At 36.6% G+C, this 16,417-nt stretch overlaps 1 protein-coding gene across 14 annotated transcripts in view; it reads right to left on the bottom strand.

Annotated features, from left to right (window-relative positions):
- Positions 1-233: 233 nt before the first annotated feature.
- MGA (MAX dimerization protein MGA) overlaps positions 234-16,417 on the bottom strand; it is a 159,838-nt gene continuing 143,654 nt past the window's right edge. For 13 of the 14 annotated variants that reach the window (XM_068549737.1, XM_068549726.1, XM_068549707.1 and 10 more), the window contains 7 exons: positions 13,424-13,554; positions 10,626-10,677; positions 8,051-8,257; positions 6,744-6,855; positions 6,227-6,460; positions 4,924-5,100; positions 234-4,037 (listed from right to left, as the gene is read on the bottom strand). In XM_068549737.1, the coding sequence (XP_068405838.1) occupies positions 2,761-4,037; positions 4,924-5,100; positions 6,227-6,460; positions 6,744-6,855; positions 8,051-8,257; positions 10,626-10,677; positions 13,424-13,554 (2,190 nt within the window). In that variant the 3' untranslated portion in view covers positions 234-2,760. Of the gene's footprint in view, positions 4,038-4,923; positions 5,101-6,226; positions 6,461-6,743; positions 6,856-8,050; positions 8,258-10,625; positions 10,678-13,423; positions 13,555-16,417 lie in introns of those variants that run through there. The other variant, XM_068549802.1, reaches the window with a different exon arrangement.

Below are 16,417 nucleotides of genomic sequence, written 5' to 3'. Positions count from 1 at the left end.
CCCAAATATGTCTCAGGGCATTAGAATTCTCTACTCCAACTCAGCACAAACCTCCCAACACCAAGTCCTGCTTTAATTATTGTAACTGGTTTATTTCAAGTTTATACATTCTTCCTTCCACTTGCCAAATTTCTTCTGTTCTTAGGTTTCTAAAAAAATAGTCATTTTTCAAAAGCAGAAAAAGAAAGATATATATATTTAATATATAAAAGAAAAAGCTAAATCTGACATAATTATATTCTTAAAAACATTCCATTTATTTACAGATGTATAAAAAGGCAAATTATTGGCCTACTGAGATCATGCTTCTTATAGAGTTAGGGTGAGAGCTCACTATCCTCCCAATTCCTCAACTCCTCACTCAACTACATCTTTCATAATCACACATGTGATTTTCATAGATCAGTTTCTCCTGGGGTAAGGTTAAAAGGTAGGAGTTTCTGGAGATTTTAGATTTCTATCAAGACTGCAGGATTGTTCTGAAGATTGAGCCCTCCTAAAATTAGCCCTAACAACCTTCTAGTTCTAAGAAGGTCTTGAAAACACCATTATCTTGGGGGTTTTGTAATGATATCTGCAGCTTTCCTTGAACACCTGGGATCATCTCTCATTTCTATCTTTGTACATCTCTCATAAACAGAGTTAAATATCTTCCCATCAAGTAATGAATATTACTTATTTGTCTATTTTCTTCTAAAAAAAAAAAAAAAAGAACAGTGTTCAGAAGCAGAATGGTCCTTCTTTTCCTGAGGATTACTCGCTCACTTGCCTGCTCCTTGGCTGACCCTCAGAAGCTACAAGAGCCTTGGGAAGTCAGGAGGAAATGCAAGGACAAGACAAGCAAAGAAATAATGGGAAACTGCTATACCTGGATTAAACTACTAGCATCTCCAAGGACAATTATTAGCAGGGAAGACAGGTGCTGGACTCCTTGGCTAAGGCATTGAATGAAATCTCCTGGGTAAAGAGAAGTGGGAGGGATAATGAGAAGCTGAGGGGTGCTCATTACCTACTTCAAGCTTCTTCAGTAACCTTTAGAGGTGGGAAGGTTGAATGCTGATGAGGAGGTCTAGAAAGGCAAGTAACACAAAACCAACAAAGAATTTGTTCCCACTGCAATTTGCAGAAGAAAATTTCCCACCCTTTTCAATCTGTTTATTACCAGAGTTACTAGAAAGGGAACCAACCACGGAGGTAATAATTCACTGGCTAGGACCATTCCAAAGTTGGTTTCACAACCTAGTTTTGAAGATATGCTGAGTGGGATTTGGGATAAAGAAGGCAGGGGATGTAGAAGAAACAGCATTACCTAGGCACAGCCCAGGCACTGGAAGATCTTGTGTTAGTGTTTCACAACACAAGCAAATCCTGTCAATGAAGACAGAACAGGGGTTACATTCCAAAATATAATTATTTAAGAAAGGCAAAATGCAGCAGCTAAATCCCAGTCTATACATTTTCAGAATAGTGATTCTTGCCCCCAGGAGTTTCCAAGAGACCCCTCAAGTGCACCATGATTATTTACAAACTAGATAGGAAACATCATTTCTATACTCAATACAAATCTCATCTCCTAGGTTGAAAACTTCAGCCTTTGAGAAATCTATGAAAACAACTATACAAAAATATAAATATCTTTATCTTTACAGGCTGTCAGTCCTTCATACCCTGACAGCTAATGAGTGAAAAAGCTCTACAGATCACTGAATCCATGGTAGCAGATAATAAAAAATATATCTTGTGATTCAAATACTGCCTTATTTCCCTGGTAAAGAATGCCTACTGTGACTTTTCTTTTCTTTACATCCTGTGCAGGTAACAGTGAATGAAACCTTCAAGCACCAGGAGGCTGGCTTGATTTGGGGAACATCCAGCCTCACAGATTTTTATTTTGGCCACTGTCTCTGGTATGGAGAGGGAATGCTTTTCATTTTAGCTGTCTCTTGAGTGATGTGATTTGTGAAAGGGGGAGGACTCCCTCAATGCCTACCTCCAAAATATGTAATCCAGGTAGAAATCCTTGGTACTATGAAATGGTCTTCTCAACACCCAAAGACAATAAGGGAGAACTAGTAATTTTAACATCTCAAAATGATTACCTTAGTAATAAGTTTTTGTTTTTGTTCTAAAGCATTCCTACTTTACCAGAAGGCTTGGATTTATAATTCTGATTGAAAAGGTGAGGGAATGGAAGCTACTTGGGATATAAAAGAAGAGAAAATTTTGTTGAATGACACTAAGTCCTTCACTTTGGTATTCCATGGTACCCATCCTCTCTCCCCCTACTCTTGAAACACCAACTAAAAACTATCTCTTCTGGATCCCTCTGCACAAGTGCATCACATTCCTTGGACTTCAGATTTAAACAACTTAAACAACAGCTATCAACTAAGGTTCAGTTCATAGCAACTCCAAAGTCTCAAGCAGCTTTTACTCTGGGAGGGAAGAACTAGGAACCACTATGGACCTAGAGTCTTGTTATGAATTCCTTGGGTAAGAGGGGCACCTCGTGTTCAGTAATGGATCGCATCTTCTTAGAGAGGATGAGGAGACCCAGCACCACAAGTGAGGTAACACATTTTAACATGATCAGAATTTCATAGTAGTAATTTCTTATACCGAGGTCAGCACCCTACCCCCTTTCTCTACCATTATCCACTGCATCAAAGTCAAGGATCACAGTTCCATGACACAAACAGGTGCCTGCAGAGAAAGGAGGTTTCCCCTCACAGCCTGGCTTCTGCCTGAGGACAAATAAGTTCATTTCCCTGCAGAACTTGGTGAGGCCCCAGAGTTGCCCAGTTTGGCCACAACAGGTGCCAATGTAGGCATCATCTTGCTGTCCCGGCATTCCTGGTCATTCCCTGTTAAGTTCATTTTGTGTCCAACTGACCCAGCTTTGGCAGCTACAGGTGCCAAACAAGGCATCACCTTGAGACTCTGACCATCTGCATCACTGGAAGGATTAGCTACTTTTAAACCTAGAGGTGCCAATTTTGGCATCGGCCTCCACAAAGTATCTGTGCTGCTGTTTTCTAGGCCAGCCTTCATGTGTAGGATGGGGGGTGAAGACACACTTTCAGGCTCTGCAGGGATGCCAGAAGTACTCTTCCCTTCATCACCGGCTTTCCTGCGGGAAACGAGGGAATCCTTTATCTCAGAGTCAATAACAATCTTAAGGACATCTGGCTCAGAGGCTGGTTCTGCAAGTTGTTTTTCATTCTCAGAAAAGTCATCATCTTCCAAGTGCAAGAGGAGCGGGCTGACAGAGTCACTCTCCCCTTGAACATCAGGCAATTCTTTCAAACCAGTTCCCAAGTGGCCAACCTGGAAAGTTGCTCTGTTCCCAGGAGGAAGCTTACTGATAAAAGCCCGCCGAGCACCCCCTGGGAACTCTGTATCCATAGAGCTGGGCAGTTCAGCCAGGCTAACAGAGTCATCATTTAACTGCTGATTAAGAAAGGCAATCTCATTGAGCAGAGATGTCAGTGTCTCATCAGTATCATCCTCATCTTCCATATTAGTTAGCAGTTCGCTGGGATCCAGTGCTGCTTCCTCTATAGCTGATGCTACCTTTCTCAATTCCATCTCTATGCTTGAGTCTTTGAGATCTTTCATCTTCAATTTATGAAATGGAGACTCCTTTGTCTTCAGTCTCTCCCGTCTTGATTCACTCTCTTTCCATTTATGCTGAATTCCTCTCATATCACTGGAAATCTTTTTGGGTAAGAACTCCTGTGCTTCTTGCATACTGGAAACATCAACTATTTGTGGAAAACCAGAATCTTTATTTGACAGATAAACCTGTGTTGCACCCAATGCCATTCTGACATCTCTGTGGTTGCCTCTGGAAGAGATTCTACCCAAATCTTCACAGGAGTTATCTTCATTCCTGACAGTGTTTTTCAGGTGGTCAGGCGGCTTGCCATCAGGAACTTCATGAGGGTATTTGCTGCCACCCATATCTACCAAACCTCCCTCCGTGGCCAATGATGTCACATTAACAATTCTTGGCATCATAAATAAGTCGTCGTTTTCTGGGGGGAAAAAAAAAACTCATTTATATCTACAGTGGTAAGTACTCTCTCTCATTCATACCCAATGACCATCTCATGGGAGTTGTAGTTAAAATTTCACCAGTCTACTTTTATCAAGAAGATGAAAGGAAATAACAGTTTTTCAAATTACAGACTTAGCCTAACAAGAAAATAGGTAAAATCTAACCAAAAGACACTTTGATATTCCATCATTAAGAAAAGTTCTGTTTAATTATTTTATAGAAATGCTCCCCAAGTTTATTTTTTTATCCTGAGGCAGACATGCACCTTGATTCTGTTCGTCCAATTAACTGCTACTCTGAGGGAAAGATAAAGCCCTAGAGGCAGCACTGTAAGAAAGGATGACTCCTCCAGACTGGGTTTAGCAGTATTAGTACTGGTAAGGATACCCTTTTACCTTAATAGAAATTCAGGTGCCTAAAACCTAAAATTTCGTCAAAGTGAAATTTCCTTTTCACCTCAACTCCTTATCCCCAAAAGGGAGGGTGCTGAAACTGTATCAGGCTGGTAATGTAGGAGTGTACCATCTCTGAGTACAACACAAAATTGATAAATATTTATTAACACCAAAAACTAAAACAGTGACTCCTCAACCTCCTTTTACTTTCACATCTTTTCAATTCTTTTCCTACTCAGAAATTAGAAGAGATAGCAAAATAGTTCCCATTCCCAGGTAAAAAAGACCATTCAATACCACAGATAAGGCGAAACATGTTCTAAAAAGAGAATCTTCTCTTACAAAGGCAAACTCGAATACAATATCTCTTTATCATTACAGAACACATTCACAGGCTTTCTCTGTCACTTTGAGATACCAGGGATAACTCTTTTTCACCACCCATGAAAGACAACACTTACGACATACCTGACTGAGCCACAGCACTGCTGGCAACTTGAGGTTTCAGATCTGCTTCTAGGAGAGCAGGAGAAACAGTAACCACTGGTCCTGAGAATAAGGGACCTTTTAAAGTGAGCAACTGCCCTTGTGGAGTCATCACAATGTTGGCAGAGGTGTGTGGAGTGTTAGAGGGTGAGGTATTTTCTGTAAGGAAGAGCAGAAATTAGTTAAGGATAAAAGATCTTCAATTAATGCTAGTGAATAGCCTAAGAGTGTAGGAGACATCCCTAAAAACCACACCTTGTCTTAAAAAGCAAGAAATAAAATTCAAATTTAGTTAGGGAACCTCAACTTGCAATTTACTTTTTGAACCATTTTTCACTGTAATGGTTACCTGTCCAGTGATTCTCTTAAGGGACAGAATTTCTAACTGTTGAAGAACAGAGCCATGGAACCACTTTTTCAATGGAATGCTTCTGATGGTCTTGATGGTGAATCGGGATGAAGGCACACACAATTTTATCCCTAGGTTTGCTTTCCTATATACCTCTAAGAAATTACTTCAAGTTTTTAGACCTCAGTTTTTCCACCTGTAAAATGAGGTGACTGGACTAAATCATCATTAAAATCCTTTCTTAGCAATAACATAATTTAAATGTGCAATGTTAAAACTAACTCATATTTTAGTATCTATCACTACTTTCTTAGTTGATATAATATACCAGATTTCCTTGGTTCATACACTGTGCTATCCAAAGAGTAAAAAAGGATATATACCATTCTCAAAGGATATAAACAAGTAATGTAAAATCAATATAGCCTCACTTCCAAAATCAAGATAGGAGAGAATAAAAAAATCAAAACCAATTTACTTTGTTCCTTAATAGCAATTCATTGACAGACTGCAATCTGATGAAAAGTAGAGCCTGATTAACAAAAATAAACTTTAAAAAAATTTTCCAATTTATTCGTCTCAGCTAGATCCAAACTTCCTCAACTCATGAGCAGAACTGCAGGGAAATCAAGAGTTCATTTATAAAGTCTGAAAAGATGGCAGCTTAAAAAAAAAAAAATTGAAACACTAGAAGAAAAATACTTGTCTGGAGACTGCTAGCAGAAATAGGTCTTATATGTTACCATGACTGATAACTTACTAGGATTTGCTTGAGTGTGTAAAGCTAGAAACTGAAATCTAATGTAGTTAATATTCTACTTTTAATACAACCCATCTTTCATTTAATTATAACTAAAATTATGGCCAAGAGAAGACATTCAGTTCTCTAAACTAATGTCCATCTACATTAAAGAAAGCAAAGAATGTCTCTCCTACCTGTGGCCTGGTCTTTTTTTCTGGAAAGAATCAAAGGTTTCCCCTTCCTGTTATTTATAAACATCTGTCCGAGATCTACAGATGATGCAGAAGATCCTTCCTGCTGTTTGCTAGTTCTGGGAGACACATCAAACTCATCTGATCCCATCTTCTTTTTTCTTTTTTGTGCCTCTAATGCTTGTTGTTTTGCATAAATATACTCTAGCTTCTTCAGGACCACTTCTTCTGTCTTACCTATAGGTTGATAGGGAATAAACTGTTACTCTCTATAAGACCCCATGTAATAATGAGAAATAGAGTCAACTGAAATCCAGTTGATTTAACTATATTCCCCTAAACTGTGGAAGGCAAGAGTAATTATAATCCAGAAGAAATGTCCCACCCAGTCAAACGATAATTCTGATGTTAACTCTGGGAACCAAGCCTCAAACTAAGTAGTATCTGAAAGATCTACTAAGGATTTTCCTCACTAAAGCTATATTTATACTCTTTATCAGAGATCATTCACTTATCTCACCTGAAAGAGATGATACTTTCCGTATCAAAATATTCCGTTTGCGAGTCAGGAGATTCTTCTGTCCTATCAACTTGTCCGCCTGATCTGTTAGTCCTTGAATTTCGCTGAATGCCTACGACAAGAAATAGTAATATCATGTCCATCAGTTTGCTTTTTCCGAAAAACAGGTGGGGCCTACACAATTTCTTAAATAAAAAAATTTTTACCTAATATTTTAGAGAACTTTATAATGCCATTTAAAACAACTGTTAATGTTTTACAAACTTATGATTACCGGGGGGAAACAGGAGGAGGGATGAACTGCGAGACTGAGATTGACATAAACATACTACTATATATAAAATAGATAACTAATAAGGACGTACTATATATAGCACAGGGAACTCTACTCAATACTCTGTAATGGCCTCTATGGGAAAAGAATCTAAAAAAGAGTGGATATATGTGTCTGTATAACAGATTCACTTTGCTGTACACCTGAAACTAACACAACATTGTAAATCAACTAAACTCCAATAAAAATTTTAAAAATAATAAATAAATAGATAAAGTATACAAGTAAAAAAAAAAAACCCCAAAACAATTTTTAATGTTTCAGAATTTATTTTTTGTTAAACTTCAGATTTTTCTGGCTTATACTTCTAGGGAAAGTGATTATTTACAAAGAGCACCACTGAGTGGTTAACAGGTATTTCCACTACTGCAAGGAGAAACAAAACATTTTACTCTGCTTAGATCTTAATAATCAACTTTAAAATCAACTCCTAATCTAAGCAAAATCTGGCTGAAATAACCTTATTCTAGAGGGATATGACTGCTTGCCTTTTACTCTTCCAACTTCTACTTATAAGCAATTTAAACAAAATTACTTTAGATATTCTACATGCAAAATTAAAACTTCTGCTAGCTTGAACACTACAGAGTTTCCTTTGAAGTGACTGTCAACTGTTAAGAAGTATGTCAAAATAGCAGTTGTGTTGTGCCTTTCAGTGATAAACTTTTCTAAGTGCTACGGAAAACACCAGTGTAAAGAAGTCATAGTAAACAGAGTTTACCAGAGTTTCTAACTTTTTTTGAAGGACGGATAATAACTCTGTTGGTTAAGAATCTGACTTTCAATGAAAAGCTACTCTGACTCAACATAAGGACTTTTCTTCCTAAGGGATTTATTGGGCATTCATTAGTCCACCTTCAAATGTTAAACACAAGCTCTATTTCAATCTTCTTCATTGTCTTTCTCATAAATATCTCTAGAAGATTCTTTCAGTCAAGCTCTTACTTGTCTGTCATTTACACATAACACTTACCCTAGTAAGAATGAGACTTTTGGAAACCTTGGAAGAATGAAGTAACCCCAACGTGATCTTCAGTTTCTCAAAGAGATCCCTCATTTCACCACGGCGGCGCCGCTCATTGGCAGTGTGTGTCCGGCGATAATAAGCAAAAGCCTCTGCTTCTTTCTGTAGTTTTTCACTCCAGTAATCAGGTTTTAGTTTTAGAGGAACTGGTGTAGCCTGTCCAAACAAAAGATCGCCACCTAAGTATCGTTCACATGTACCCGCCCTCTTCCTCCACCCCAAATAGCACTGCTCTATATCAGACACCCGCCACCTTCTGCCTGGAGTATCTTAACAGCCTCTCAATGGGTCAACTTATTACCAGTCCATCCTTCCTCCAAATCAACAGTGTAAATTCTAATACATGCGAACGTGATATCAGTTCTCAGCTCAAATTACAGTAGTTCTCAAATGAGGGAGAATTTGAGGGGATCTATAAAAAAGCTCATCTGCATAATTTATTATTAAAACTTGTTTTCATGACACAAATTATATGGAAAACTTTAACAAAATCTTGATTAGTGAAAAACGAGTTGAAAATTTTTTTTTCGTAAATACTGTAAGACCCTTTACAATTTGGGAAAGGGTCAACTGCCTCTCTTCCTAAATCACTTGTTCTCTCCAACCATTCCAAAGTGCTAGAAGTTTCCTAAACACACTACAATCCCACACCTCCATGCCATTACACGGGCTGTTGCCTGCACCTAACCCCTCCCACCCCACCTTCATAACTTAACATTTAAAACTCAGACTTTGCATTTTTTAGGAAAGTCTTTCTTGACCTCAGGATGCCTTAGGCTTCCTTTCTCTCTTATTTATTCTACTTCCATTTTTAAAGTTATTTACTATAAAGAAGTAAAAGATGCATACAGGATTTAAAATATAAATATGTAAAGATCTTATAATGAAAAGCAATTGTATCTTGCACCTACAACTGGATCCTCAGAAACAACCACCTTTTGATTCTTTTAGTGGCTTTTTCTGGTTCTTAAGTCTATATCCTAAGTTAAAAATAGTAACATACACTTATTCTTTTCATTTTTCAATACAACCTATTTACTTCCTGCTATGCAGAAAAGGATTTAGCTCACCACTCTCTTGCATCTCACCATCCATCTTCCTAATACAGATATATCATTAATTTTAGTTCTTCTATTGATCCCTTTGCAACTTGAATATAATTCTATCTCCGTTTCTCATTTCATCAACAATAGTGTCTCTTTGTAAAATGAGGATATCAGTACCCATATCCTTCCCTTCATTTCTTCTTCCCTCTTTTACCTCCCAACTTGTCATTTGTACTTACTCATTTTTCAAGACTGAAAATTAAGTCTTACATACTTTATTCATGGATTATAAAAGTTTTAAAAAAATCATTAACAGTGACCAACCTATTATGACAATATGAATATTAATCATACCTAGTGAGTAATAATTACATTTCCTGTCTTTTACAGTTTCTTGGTTTTGTGTATGTGTGTCCCCCCCAACTTTGATGTTTTTAATTGCCTTTATTTTTTTGACACTGTTTACCTTTATCATAGTAACAGTGGTACCATATCATGGGGTATGAAAGTACCCCCAAACTCTTCTACAAAATCATTGTCTTTCTGAAGTTAAAAACTCATTGTACATTAGTACAGTGTGGGAGAATCAAAGATACAACCAGATAGAAATAAAATTAATACTAAGTTTAAATACACCAATATACTAAAAATAATTTGCATGTAATAATAATGGTACAAAACAATGGACTGTGTAAATAGCTATTGTGAAAATTCTTATATCTCAAAAATGTTTTAGGATGTCCAATGAAAAAATAAAAATTGTGATATATGCAAAATAATTATGGCCCTGCAAATATGTACCATATACTCCCCCAAATCAAACCAAACTCAAACTAATCACCCAGTAGTTTTTCAAAGGACCTGAATACCACCCTCCATCTCAACAGAATCTCATCATTTTTATCTCTTAAATTAAGACAGAATAACAAGTGGAAAATGGTTAAACAACTGCACTCTCTTCCATTCTTAGTGTTAGTTAGGATAAAGAGAAAAACCTTCCTTAATTATGGTACTATGATATCCTACACTGAGTACATTAAGAAAATCAAAGAAGGTTTATAATTTCATGGCTCCCTGAATTGCTAGCCATGACTTCAGATAATAACTAATTTTTTAGATCACCAGCAAAATCAGGAGCCTAAATAAGAAAGAATGCTAGCCTGTTTCACATCATATCATTACATTATAGGATTAGTTTTCAAATAAGCACATCAGTTTTCATAAACTCCATACCCATTTTAATTCCTCTAAATTATTCTATCAACTGGGGGTGGGGGGCAGTAGACAACTGAGAAGGAAAAAAAAAAGCATTAATAGTATAATTTCATTAAGGGGAAAAAAGCTGATTATATTAACTCACTGGTAAAAATGGCCCTGAAAAAAGTCATAGCTAATACAGCTAATCTTGTTTTAACCCTAAGGACAAATGTTATCAATTTTATTAAATGAGTAATTATCATTAAACATACTGTAAATACCTTTCGACTCTTTTCAGCAGCTTTCTCATCTGCAGTGATATGTGTACGGCACCTAGATGAAGACAGTATTTTCCAATTCTTATTGAAATTCAGTAATCTAATACCTATTTCATAGCTATATTAAACCAAACCATCCCAATTGTCTAAATTGTAAGCAGCTTCTTTTCCCCATGGTCCGATATGTGGCAATATGATTTATTCAACAATATGCTTTTTCCTCAAATAAAAGTGTCCAAGTAGACCCTAAAACTGCAAACTACTTTTTTTCAATTGTGAAATATTTCAAACATATAAAACTGTACAAACAAAATACATAATCAACATCCAGGTATCTGTCACTAAGCTTGAGAAATAAAACATCACCAAAATATGGGCACATTCATCACCTTCCTTCCTTCTCATAAGTAAATGCTCGCAAACTGAGTTTACATGCACATCTTTACAGTTTTACTCTCCTAGGGATGTACTGATTCATCCCTAAACAGAAAATATTATGTAGCATTTTAAACTTATATGTAGTGCATCTTTCTTCAACTGATTTGTCTCATTCAGCACTGCATGTGAGATATGTTGATACATCTATTCAATCATTTTAACTGCTATACAGTATTCCAAACTGTTGAATTTTCCAAAATTTGTTTTAGAATGTTAGTAGTTATTTAGGTTGTATCCAAATTTTCACAATGGCAAATTTTCACAATGGCTGCAATGGACAATCCCACACATGACCCCTTGTACACGTGTGTGAGCCTTTCTAGGATGTATACCTAGGAGTGGAACTGCTGGGTGGAAGAAATGCATGCACATCTTCAACTGTAGTCATGTCATACTGCTCTCCAAAGTGGTTATAACTTACACTCCCACCTGCAGTATGTTCCCAATGCTCCACACCTAGACAACAGTACTATCAGAAATCTCGATTTATACCAATCTTATGGGTATAAATTGGTAAAGTCACTGTGGTTTAATCTGCATTTCCCACTTCGCCTTCCAATGCCAGGGGTGGAGGTTCGATCCCTGGTTGGGGAGCTAAGATCCCACATACCTCGAGGCCAGAAAACCAAAACATAAAACAGAAGCAATATTTTAACAAACTCAGTGAAGACTTTAAAAATGATCCACATCAAAAAAAAAAAAAAAAAAAAATCTTAAAAAAAAATTTTTTTGCATTTCTCTAATTACTTGTGAGGTAGAACAAATCTGCATGTTTACTGGCAGTCTTTTGTGAATTGCCCATGATATCCATTACTTACTTTTCTACTGGATCATCTTTTTCTTACTGACTTGTAAGAATTATTTTATATGCTTGATACTAATCCTCTGTCAAACACATATTGCAAATATTTTCCTTACAGTCTGAAATTGCCTTTTCACTGACAGAAATTTTTAAAATTTTAACAATCTGCTCCTTTATGTGTTGGTTATTCTTGGCCCTTTATTATTCCAGTCCATTAAGATGGTATATCTCTGTTTACTGAATTCTTTTTATTTTTTTAATAAATTTTATTTCTTTATTGGTTGATTGATTGCTGTGTTGGGTCTTCGTTGCTGCACACAGGCTTTCTCTAGTTGCGGGGAGTGGGGGCTACTCTTCGTTGAGGTGGCTTCTCTTGTTGTGGAGCACGGGCTCTAGGCGCACGGGCTTCAGTAGTTGCGGCGCAGGGGCTTAGTTGCCCCGCAGCATGTGGGATCTTCCCGGACGAGGGATTGAACCTGTGTCCACTGCATTGGCAGGTGGATTCTTAACTACTGCGCCACCAGGGAAGTCCCTATTGAATTCCTCTTCAATGTCTTTCAATAACATTTTATAGAAGTCTTGCATAACTTGTGTTAATAATCCCAAACAGCTTTTTCGCATTTTTAATTACATTTTTTTGTTTGTTGCTATTGTTTAGGAACTCGATTTTAGTATACTGAACTTACATCCTGCAATGCTGCTGAACTTAAGTCTAAGTTTTTAAGAGATTTAAATTCTTTCAGTCTTAACCAGTAGGCAATTGAAGTACCTTCCAAATAGCCCTGGAGTGAAGAAAAATACTACCCTACAGCCCTCCTTAGACTTTCTCACTAGGAATGAAGAATTACTCTTTCTTAACTCATTGCTACTTTAGGTAGCTGATGACATAACAGGTTGAAAAGCACAATGTCTGGCACAAATTAACAACTCTTACCTTCTTTCCCTTCTTTCTCTCACACCCCAGTTCCTAATCAATACAAGGCTTACTTAGAACATTTTTTTCTAAGGCATCATGCTCTCTGTATTTTCATCTCATCAGCTGAACAAGTATGAAAATTTTTCTAACTGTATTGACCTATTCAACAAGCAAAGTAACCAAATTTAGAATTTAATGCCATATTCTTAAAAGAAAAAGAACTAACCTTTGTTGAATAGTCCACTTGTATCAGTTATGTTCGTTATCTCATACATTATCTCATTTAATACTTTAAATGGGGGCATTTTCCTCATTTCATAGGTAAAGAATCTAAGATTCAGAGAGATTACAGACTTGCCCAAGGTTAAACAGCCACAAACTAGCAAAACCAGTATTTTAATACCAATGTATCAGGCTCCAAAAGCATATGTTATTCACATTTATATACTGCCTCCTAGCAATAACAAGGCAAGTTAACTACCTCTGAATTCCAGCTCCTCTCCTCATCTACTACTAAGAAAAAAGCTAGAGAAATAAAGGAACCATGTCAGTTACCCAGAACTCCTGAATAGAACATTTAGTTTTGCTTATGGTCATAAAACTACAACAACAAAAAACAACAATCCAAAGAGAAGTAAGACTTACAGCTGTTTGAAAGTCTGTGTATGGGCAGCTGTGGCCTTCATGTGGACAACATTAACTTCCTCTGGGAGCTCTTCTACAGTCTCAATGTCCACCTGCTCTTCATCATCCTCAATGTATTCTACACAGTTATTCTGAAATAACAGCATTTCAACAGTAAATAAAGTATTGGGAAGCAAGCACACCTAAACTTTTCAACTGAATGCTCCCCTTACAAAGCCAACCAGTGCCAAACACTGATCTTAAACCATGAGTACTGATAATCCTAAACTTGTTAATCATAAAATGGAATTAAGTCATAAAGACAACATATGGTTAGAGCTCACTACCAAGAACTACATTATAAATCACAGGTATATATTAAAAAGACATCATTAGACTGAAGAGACAAAGTCCCCAAAGGGTTGTACTGATGCTTCAGTGTTATTTCTAGTGGACAAAATTCAGGTACAGATATATTAAAGCTGCATAAATCTTAATATTAAATAGAAGTAAAACAGAATTTGGTGAGGGAGAAGGTAGAAAGAAGAAAAATTCAGATTCTAGTTTAAGAGTGCTTCATGGTTAATCCCATAGCAAACACCCACAGAAACATATTCAAGGCAGATATGGAAACAGATTATAGCCCAGACAGTCTTCTAAGTCTCTCAACCCTACAGAATGAGAGCTTTTGAAGAATTTCAGATACCAAAAGAAGCCCAGGCTTGCTGTACTTATTATACCAAAATATGAGTCAATCAGTAAGCATTTATTGAGCACCCACCACAGAAACTCACTGTATATTTATAACAGTAGACTATATGGTTTATGGGATATGCCGATACTTTTAAGTCCACCTTTAAAAGTAGTGTTTACTATGCCAGAAACCAAACAGATAATACGTTACCTACAGTTGTACTGTACCAGAGAGGCACAACTCAAAATGAAGCATCCCAATCACCTTATTAATTCTATGTTTAAACTTGCTGGAAAAACTACTTACCCCCAAATTACAGGCTCCCTAAGGCTAAAGGACATAAATGATGCAAGCCATCATTTATGATCCCCAATTTAAGCATCATCTAAATAATGTGTATTAAATGTAAACAATGGATATTAAAATTAACTTTAGGAACCTAAATCAACAGAACCCCAAGGGTTTGAATAGTAATGTAGGTAGATGCTTTACCATATTTAAACTGAAGAATGTGTACTGCGTGGCTTTAATTGCAGGCTTTATAAATAATATCCAATAAATTTCATCAGGGAAGACTTAAAAAGGCTACTCACAACTCTCCTTACACTATTCCAATATAATGCTAATCACAGGTATAAAGCTATCATAGGTGTCAGACATACACATAAATACAATGTAGAATTTAGATTTGAATGCCCTTACTTTTAAAAGGCCAGTGTACCTGTCAGATTCCCTATTAGGAAATTCAAGCAATGCCACGCTGTATGACTAAGACACACTAAAGGTTCCATTAAGTCAGTTCTACTGATAGCAATAGTTTTCACTGATTTTAAAGCTGGACTGTTTTTGACCTGTGGTTGCCAAGGGGGAGGAGGTGTGGGGAAGGGATGGATTGGGAGTTTGGGATTAGCAGATGCAAACTATTATATATAGAATGGATAAACAACAAGGTCCTACTGTATAGCACAGGGAACTATATTCAATATCCTGTAATAAACCATAATGGAAAATTTTTTTTAATTAAAATTAAAATAAAGTTGGACTGTTTTTGGTCTGATGCTTACCTAGGCTGATTTACAATGAAAGAGCCTGCAAAAAGTGCAAGAAGATGTGCAATCTAACTCCTAAACTACCTACAGATATAAGTCCTCAAAATGGATTAGGTTATAGATAGAATGTGAGGCAAATGCATATAGAATCATCCAACTGTAGAGCTAGATCCTCATTTTATAAATGAGACAGGTGAGGTACAGAAATAACCAACATAGGAACGTTAGAATATTTAAACATTTTAGAGGTTTAAAATATGAATCTTTTTGCTATATTTTATCTCCGTAAGGCAGTTAGTTAGGCATTAACAGATAATGACCAGGTAACACAGAGAATGAATGAATCTCAAGGACGTGAGATTCTAAAACTGCCATGCGTGACAATCATTGTATTATCTGCTCCTGAAGAGAGGGACACAATTTAGATTTCAAGGCACCCCACAGGCAGCTGGCTATCACCTCCTTACGTTTTACATCAGACCCCAGGTCAGGGGTCAGCAAACCACAGCCTGCCATCTGTTTTTGTAAATAAAGTTTTATTGGAACACAGCCGCACTCATTCACTTACTATTGTTTATGGCTGCTTTCACTCTACAACAGCAATTGAGTAGTTGCAAGAGCAAGTCATCTAGCCTGCAGTCTAAAATATTTACAATCTGGCTCTTTACAAAAAAAGTTTGCCCAACTCCTGCCCTATATCATATCTGACTCTCAGTTACTTAGTTCAGCAAATACAACCCTAAACAGAAGTCTAAAAAATGGCTTCAGAAAAATAAAAAAATAAATTAGAAAGGTCAAATTACAAAGGAAGATGACCAAAGATCAGAATACAAATTCTAGACACTATTTAATTTTAGGAGATGATTAAAAATAACTTTAGGCAGGGTTATATTAAAATATTAAATAGTATTTTTCATTTCTCTCCAAAAAGAGAAACATCTCTATAAATGCAGATAGATAAATTATCTTCCAGTTCTAAGGCTGCCTATTCCCTGTTTCTTATATATATCTACCAGATAAGGTACAATCACTTCACATACAAAATGTCAAAGAAACTGAGACTGAATGGGAGTAGTGGTTTCAGACTTTTTCTTAAAAAAAACCTAATTTGATAGGGACTCTCAAGCATCTATCCCCCTAAGGCTTAAGCCAGCCTTCCTATAATATCAGACAAGTCTCAAAGCTCAATAAAAGCTCAATAAATGTTACCTGACTGACACAGCCCAAAAACTACAAAGTCATTTAATCATGATCTAAACCTAGGCATCCAAA

The sequence above is a fragment of the Eschrichtius robustus genome, chromosome 1 (assembly GCF_028021215.1).
Source record: "Eschrichtius robustus isolate mEscRob2 chromosome 1, mEscRob2.pri, whole genome shotgun sequence".
NCBI lineage: Eukaryota > Metazoa > Chordata > Mammalia > Artiodactyla > Eschrichtiidae > Eschrichtius > Eschrichtius robustus.
The sequence above is the reverse complement of the archived record's forward strand: the minus strand, read 5'-3'. Positions and strand labels throughout refer to the sequence as shown.